At 46.2% G+C, this 7,156-nt stretch overlaps 4 protein-coding genes across 4 annotated transcripts, besides 11 other annotated features; all 4 read left to right on the forward strand.

Moving 5' to 3' along the window:
• Nucleotides 1-7,156: a sequence feature (heterozygous, non-Esmeraldo-like haplotype).
• Nucleotides 161-181: a sequence feature (AT_rich).
• Tc00.1047053508893.10 (hypothetical protein, conserved) lies at nucleotides 303-1,739 on the forward strand (the record flags this gene model as incomplete). Its single annotated transcript, XM_799939.1, has 1 exon — nucleotides 303-1,739. The coding sequence occupies one exon, from the start codon at nucleotides 303-305 to the stop codon at nucleotides 1,737-1,739; it is 1,437 nt and encodes a 478-aa protein (XP_805032.1).
• Nucleotides 2,049-2,082: a microsatellite.
• Nucleotides 2,191-2,221: a microsatellite.
• On the forward strand, nucleotides 2,617-4,890 carry Tc00.1047053508893.20 (hypothetical protein, conserved; the record flags this gene model as incomplete). Its single annotated transcript, XM_799940.1, has 1 exon — nucleotides 2,617-4,890. The coding sequence occupies one exon, from the start codon at nucleotides 2,617-2,619 to the stop codon at nucleotides 4,888-4,890; it is 2,274 nt and encodes a 757-aa protein (XP_805033.1).
• Nucleotides 4,969-5,075: a sequence feature (T-rich).
• Nucleotides 5,136-5,162: a microsatellite.
• Nucleotides 5,291-5,310: a microsatellite.
• Nucleotides 5,386-5,432: a microsatellite.
• Nucleotides 5,473-5,539: a sequence feature (T-rich).
• Tc00.1047053508893.30 (hypothetical protein, conserved) lies at nucleotides 5,588-6,067 on the forward strand (the record flags this gene model as incomplete). The annotated part of the gene is made up of 1 exon (XM_799941.1): nucleotides 5,588-6,067. The coding sequence occupies one exon, from the start codon at nucleotides 5,588-5,590 to the stop codon at nucleotides 6,065-6,067; it is 480 nt and encodes a 159-aa protein (XP_805034.1).
• Nucleotides 6,074-6,183: a sequence feature (GA-rich).
• Nucleotides 6,355-6,386: a microsatellite.
• Nucleotides 6,425-7,156, forward strand: Tc00.1047053508893.40 (hypothetical protein, conserved; the record flags this gene model as incomplete). Its single annotated transcript, XM_799942.1, has 1 exon — nucleotides 6,425-7,156. A coding segment is annotated over one exon (732 nt), but the record flags the coding sequence as incomplete, so codon positions are not given.

Raw genomic sequence — 7,156 nt, forward strand, 5'->3', positions numbered from 1 at the left:
AACGAAGAGCAACATAAAAATAAAACAAGCGTGCCTCTTTTATCCCCTGGAGAAGCTACTAAGAAAAGCAATGAAAACCAGAAATTTTTTTTAGGATATTGCATGCTGGCATTCACGCGGGTGCGATGCGAGAGATTTTGTAAGTTTTTTTGTGTGCATGTTTTTTATTTTTATTTTTTTTGCTTTTCTTGCATCTGCCGCTGAAGTTTTATCTTCTTTTTTTTTCCCCCGCATTTTTTGTTTTCTTGTGTTATCCACAAACTGGTGGTTTTGGTGGAGGGAAACGTGTGGCTAAAAGCGCAATGCGTCGATGGGGAGGGTGTGGCACCTGTCGTTTGGCGGCAGCGGCTGGAAGATGTTTTTGGGATCCGTACGGTCACCAGCCTGAGTCCATGTTCCTTGATCGCAAGGACTTGGAGCAGATGTACCCCACCCGCAAGCCGAAAACGACTGGTGGTGAGTTTGGCTATGAGCGCGGTCCCTACTGGAATGCCATGCTTGTGCCAAACCCCGCTGTACGTTTGCCGCATGAACGTCGTCGCCTAAATCCCAAGCCAGCCAAGCGTGTTACAGTTTTTGGAGCCAGTGGGTATCTGGGGGCGGAGATTGTGCGTGAATTTTGTGAACATCCCGACATTGAGAAGGTTCGTGCTACAACCCGTTACCCCACACTTATTCCTGCCGGATCTGAACTTGATATGCTTCTCCAAAAATATCCAGAGAAGATTGAACTCCATGAATGTGATGTGACGGACCGCATTCAAGTGAATGTCGCTTCCAACGGTAGTGATACTCTTGTATTTGCTGTGGATTATCACGCAGAGTACGCCAACAATAGTCATCATGATGTATTTTTGACAGGATCCACTAATGTGAGCTGGACAGCACGTAGTGTTCGTGCCGAGCGCGTGATATTTTGTAACGGTCTAGATGCAACATTTGCTTCTGAGTCGAACTATTGTGATTTTCGAGCGCGCGCAGAAGACGCGGTTGGCGCCAACCATCCAGATGCGACAATTATTCGTTTTGGCCCACTTTTTGGGAAAAGATATCGTTATCGTGGGTTGGGTCGCTACGTGTACCCTGCATGCTTCCCTAATTCCTTGGTGCAGCCAACGTGGGTTGTGGACGCGGCACGTGCTGTTGTGCGCTGTTCCATGGCCCATCGAGCTGTACGTTATAAGTTTGACTTGGGTGGTCCTCAAACGCTGAAGCATGTTGAAGCATTTCGTCAGATTGCAGCTCATTTTGACTCTCGCCTTGTTGTTCCCTGTTATCGCGGAATTGGTCGTTTTTTTGGAAAGCTACTCCCATGGGTGGTACCAAACCCCTGGTTTGACGACAACTGGATTGTCACATACGAGCTTGATCAGGTGAACCGCCGTAGTACTCTCTTTGATCGCCTTGCGTCGTGGGAGCGTATCGCATATAAGCCTCATAGTATTTCTGAGGCTTCCGCAATTGAAAGAGGGCAAGTTCCACTTCCTCCTCTTCATGAGTTAGACGTGGCTTACAAGGCCCTTGAAGCAGCGGACAAGGCGGCCTTTGAATTAGAAGAGGAAAATGCGAAGAAGTATGGTATTCATCGCGCCAAGGCCGAGCCGGGCTTCGGTCGTACCGATGGTTTAGAGGCGCTTGCGCAGGAAATTTACCCCGGACAACAGTTCCGTATGCGTCCATTGGAGGGCGCAAAATACCCATCGACTGTGAAGAATCCAGGACCGGTGGCTATTCAATAGGGCGTTTGTATCCCTGTTGTATTCCGTTATGATGTAGGGTAGTTAGGACTAGCGAATTTCAGGGGAACGGTAACAATGGGGCATTTCGTTTTTGGTGTGTTTTATTTTCTATTTAGCCGCCTTGTGGCCGCTTCAAAGAATACTAGAATAAATTTATGTATTTTATTTGGTCTCGCTTTGGAGAAATCTGGGAAATTTTTTATTCCCTGTGCCAAGTTTTTTTAAACTCTGCATGCGTGTGTGTATGCAGGGCTTATGCGCGTCGTGTCAGTAGCAGCAGGTCTATCAGGCCATTACTACTAAAACTTATAATAGCAATAGTAGTGGCAGTATTAGTAGTAGTGACTTTTGAAATAGAAGTGGCAATGGAAGCAAAAGGAAAAAAAGAAAAAAAAAGGAATATTGCTTTCTTCTTGCTATGTCAGGACCGATACTTATTTATATTGCCCTGTTCTTTTTTTTTTTTTTTTTTTTTTTTTTTTGGAGGGGAGATCTGTAAGAAGCGGGACATCGTTTCTCTTCAGTAAAACGTTTACTTTTTTTCTCGTGTGTGTACATGTGTTGTTGTTGTTGATTGCAGCGTTCCCTCATTATTTTTTGCAATGGAGGCGTGCCTATCATTGATAATGATATGTTTGTGGTTGTCTTTTCCATTACTTCCTTTTACCGAAAATTACACTTCTTCCTTTTCTCTGTTTTTGTTGTTGTTGTTTCAACTTTTTTGCCCTTTCTGTTTCTTTATGTGCAGTTTTTTTTAGGTACATATCTGACGGTTGATCATTAGGGAGTGCCTTTTGCGCCACTCACGGATCGTCTGTGGAAGCCGTGTGTGTGTGTGTGTGTGGGATAAGGCGAGGGGAATAGGAATTGTAAAATAATGCTCTCGGCTAGTAGGAGGGGACCGGCATTCAAGCCGCAGCTGCGTGTGTGTTATTTATGCGGCCAGCAGTTTGGTTCGGCCTCCATTGGCATTCATATTCCGCAGTGCTACGCGAAGAAGGTGGCGCAGTGGGAAATAGCCGATCCGGTGACACGTGGCAAACGACCGAAACATCCCGACACCGTGAACTGGCGTGGAGAGGGGGTGAGCATGGATAAACTGAATGACGAACAGTTTCACGAGTTCACCGCTAATCTCGTGCCTTGTCGCAAATGTGGGCGGAAGTTCCTTCCAGATCGTCTCGTTGTCCACTTGCGTAGCTGTAAAGGTGACAGTAAGCGCGGGTCGACATTGAAAACCAGTGGGAAGGATGATGGTAGTAGTTTCAACGGAACTTTGGGTTCTGGTCCATCGTCCACACGAAGAAGCACGCAGTCGGCACTCGGCTCACGCTCTCCGAGGAAAAGCGCCGGCCATTCTCCCTCACTGATGTCTGGGGGTAGGCCACAGTTGCCTATTTGCTACCTGTGTGGCCAGCAATTCGGAAGCAGCTCTATAGCAATTCATATACCTCAATGTTACGGAAAAAAATTGGCCCAATGGGAGGCAGCAGACGTACAGACACGAGGCAAGCCGCCCAAGCATCCGGACACCGTTAACTGGAAAGGTGAGGGGACTCATATGGATGAACATAATGACGCCCAATTTGCTGAGTTCGTAAGCAATTTGGAACCCTGTCCTAATTGCGGAAGAAAATTTCTTGCTGACCGTCTTGTCGTTCATCTCCGTTCATGCAAGCCCGGCTCGAGAGCAAAACCACCACCACGTTCATGTTCGCCATCAACAAAGATGCCAGTATCGGCACGCAAATTAGATTTGGGCGCTTCCAGGGTTGGTCAAAATACCGGAGTTGTAGGAAGTCGCGTTGCAAACGGCGGGAACGAGGACCAGGGTGCAGCAGGGGGTCCGGTGTCGGAAGAGGATATTTCCACAAAAGACGCGGGAAAAATCAATCCGAAGTTGAACCGACTAAAAAAAGGCGGCAAAGTGGATCCAGAGGGACGTGCATGCCCTCGTTGTGGCGTTGTAGAATATGATATGTCCGCAAAGTTTTGTCGCGATTGTGGAGCTAGTCTTGTTGCCAAGAACCTTTTTGATCCTTGTGAGCACTGTGGGGAACAAATTCCGGAGGGTTCTAGATTCTGTGGCACATGTGGCGCACCAATCAATGGTGCATCAGCGATTGAGCGAAAAGCGGGGGCCGAGAATGTAAACGCCTCGACCATTCGGGTTGTAGCGTGCCCAGCCTGCAAGGCGGTTTGTGATGCTGATGGTAACTTCTGTGACAATTGTGGTGCGGCTCTTGGTGACGAAGAGCCTGCAACTGCAGCTCCATCAACAACGGAAGTTATGTTCTGCAAAAAATGCGGTGAATCTTTTGAGGATCAGACGGCGAGATTCTGTGAGGAATGTGGTGAAATTTTGGAGAAGATCACGGTGAGTTCCAAGGATCAAGGACCGCGTGGACAGGTATCCACATTACCGCCTGAAGTCGTCACGTCGCATGCCCCTCTCAAGGAAACTCGTGCACTTCCAGCTCTCACTGCCGTAGGAGGAACGACGGTGGCGGCGGGAATTCCGTCACCACCAAAGTTACGGGAGGCTAGGAATGAAAGGAAAGTAACCATCACTAATGATGCTCGAGAAGTCCGAAATATGCCAGAAGATATGAAGGGACCTGGGGCACCAACACTTCCAGTGCTATCTAAAAGTAGCACGGCACGTAATATTCCGGAAATTCCTGAAGAAGAAGAAGGAAATGACATAGGAGAAAAAGGAGAATGCAGTAACTGTGGTCGGACGTTTGCTCTGAATGTATTGTCCCGACATGAGCGTGTGTGTACCACTCAAAAGAAGCGGAGGGTATTCAACATGCGAGCAATGCGTCTCTCGGGCACAGGTGCGGATCAAGTAGCGAAGTCGGGTAGTAGTGGTGCTTCAGCAGCAGCTGTGGCGCCAGCTCCAAAACGGGACTGGCGAGCGGAAAGTGAGGCGTTTAGACGCTCAATGCGAGACGCACGGCAGGTGGATAAAGTCCTCAAGTCTGGGGGCAACGTAAAAGATCTTCCTCCCCCAACATATAGTGAGAACAGTCACTATACACCCTGTCCACACTGTGGGAGGAAGTTTGCTCCGGACGTGGCGGAGCGGCACATTCCCCGATGTGCCACAACCATAAATAAGCCCAAACCACCCCCAAGGAGGCGATAAGCCTAACAGAAGAATATATGTTTCTGATTGCATACATGGGCCATTGAAAAGGAGGAGGCAAAGTTATTATATGTAATATTTTGTTTTTATTCTCATTTTCTTTTTTTTTTCGTTTGTTTTCTTGTGTTGTATGCAATTTTTAAATTGTTTTGCTTTTCTGCATTTTTATTGCTTTTTGTTCGTTTCAAGCAGTATATATATATATATACTTTGCCCACCCCAGTCTTCTAGCACGCATTAACCCCTTGTTTGTTTGTTTGTTCGTTTGTTTGCGATGTAAATGTTGCAATGAAAGTGATTTATAAGAGGCGCCTTTTGACGGACAAATGTTGCGAGTTAGTTATCTACACTTTTGACGCGGTGTATAAAAGAAGGGAAAAAGAGACAAAAGGGTTTGTTGTTTTTTTTTTTTTTTTTTTTCAAACCCTCGAAAGGATTTTGGAAGAAAAAAGTATCTTCTATACACATTTATATACATATATACTTCTCTTCCGCTTTTTTTTTTTCTTTTTTTTTTTTCCTTTTTTTTTCTTTTCTTTTTTGTTGTTTAAAATGTCATTTGGTGGTGGTGGGTCTGAAGTATTTTTTTTTTCTTTTTGTTTTGTTTCTCTCTTTCTTTCTTTCTTTTTTTTTTTTTTATATTTCTTTTGTGTGATTTTAGATTTTTGTGTGTGGAGTTGACGAGTTTTAGATCGAAATGTTTCGACGATGCGAGCGACGGTGCATGAACCGCGGGCATTTGATGCCGACACCGTCAAAGTACTCGGATAGGCCTGGCATGTGGGGCCCAGGGGCGGGTCCGCCGAAAGACACTCTCGCTCGTCGGTCAATGTTTTTTCGCATGCTGGTGATGAATAAAATAGGACGCTTGACGAAGCCATTTCGTACCAATCGTGTTCGATGGATTTGGCGCAAGACGCAGCTGCAATTATGGAAAACTTTTGTGATGTCAATGGTGTTTATGTGTTTGTTACTCTTTGGGAACATATGGCTGTCTTTTGTGTACCATGCCTACACGGTGGGCCCAACAACACCTGTTCTTGAAAGAAAAGTCCGTGAGCACCGAGTTTCAAAACAGATTCTGCAAATGGTGAGAGAGAGAGAAAAGGAAATGGTGAAGGAGGAGGAGTTGGATAGCGCCAAAAAGCTGATAGAGGCTCAAAAGGCTTCAAAGTGAAGTGTCAAGAAGGAAGTGAAGAGGAGGGACGGTGTGGGGTCGGAGGGAAGGAGAGAGAGAGAGGGGGAGAAATATTGGGGAGGGTGGGAAGAAATATGAAGGGGAATTGGAGGGAGACGATGTCATCCAGTCCGGATGCCTGTTGCGCTTCTATTATGATATCCGGATGGAATTACACGGAAATATCGGTGTTGTATTAAAAAAGAAAGAGGAGAAGAGAAGAGAGTTTACTCTGCCTGACTGGTGCCCCATTTTATTCTCAACTTTTCCCACTCTTTCTTTATCTGTTTTTTTTTGTTTTTGTTTTTGTTGTTGTTTTCTCTTTGCCACTTATCTTGCCGCTGTTCTTTATTCTTTATGCAACATGATTACAGACACATCATATTCACGCTACGCCCAATACACATATCCGTTTGGTCGAAGATGGATCCGGCCTACGCAATGATGGATGCGCAGAGTTTGGGTCTGAGGCTCGATGAGGTGCTTCACAAATTTGCTACGCGCGAGGAAGACAATAGTGACGACGCCAGACTTCTTGCAGATATCGCAGGTCTCACGGAAGTTATAGATAAAATGATATCGCCGTCTTTGTCAGCAGCATCAGAAGCAGCGGAAAATGAGGCAATGGTCAGTCTCCCAGTAAAAACACTTGAAGAGTTGCGTTTTCTTGGATGTGCATGTTGGAACATGACGGTGCGACACGTTTCCAGGGAAGATTCCCGGGAAGAGCAGACATTAAAAGCCTCGTTGCGTGAGTTTGCCACGAAGGCGTTTCTTCTCGGCAACTATGCCTACGCATCAAGCGATGTTTCTCACAGCTACTTCACACAGCACCCACGTGAGGCGGAACAATGTGTGCTAATGTGCCTCAAGACTTCGCGAGACTTGTCGCTTTGCGGTGTGGCAGGTAGTGCAAAAAGACTTTTGTCCTTGGGCGAAAGCGTTGCATCTTACATACAAACCGGCGTTCAAAATAGTCTTGCTTACATAAAACATCGTAACATGCGTTGGGAGTTTGCGTACACAGCCATGGATATTAATTGGAATGTGACCCATTACAAGGAATCCTGCGAGGCGGCAAAGAAACTT

The sequence above is a fragment of the Trypanosoma cruzi genome, genomic scaffold (assembly GCF_000209065.1).
Source record: "Trypanosoma cruzi strain CL Brener 1047053517087 genomic scaffold, whole genome shotgun sequence".
Classification (NCBI taxonomy): Eukaryota; Euglenozoa; class Kinetoplastea; order Trypanosomatida; family Trypanosomatidae; genus Trypanosoma; species Trypanosoma cruzi.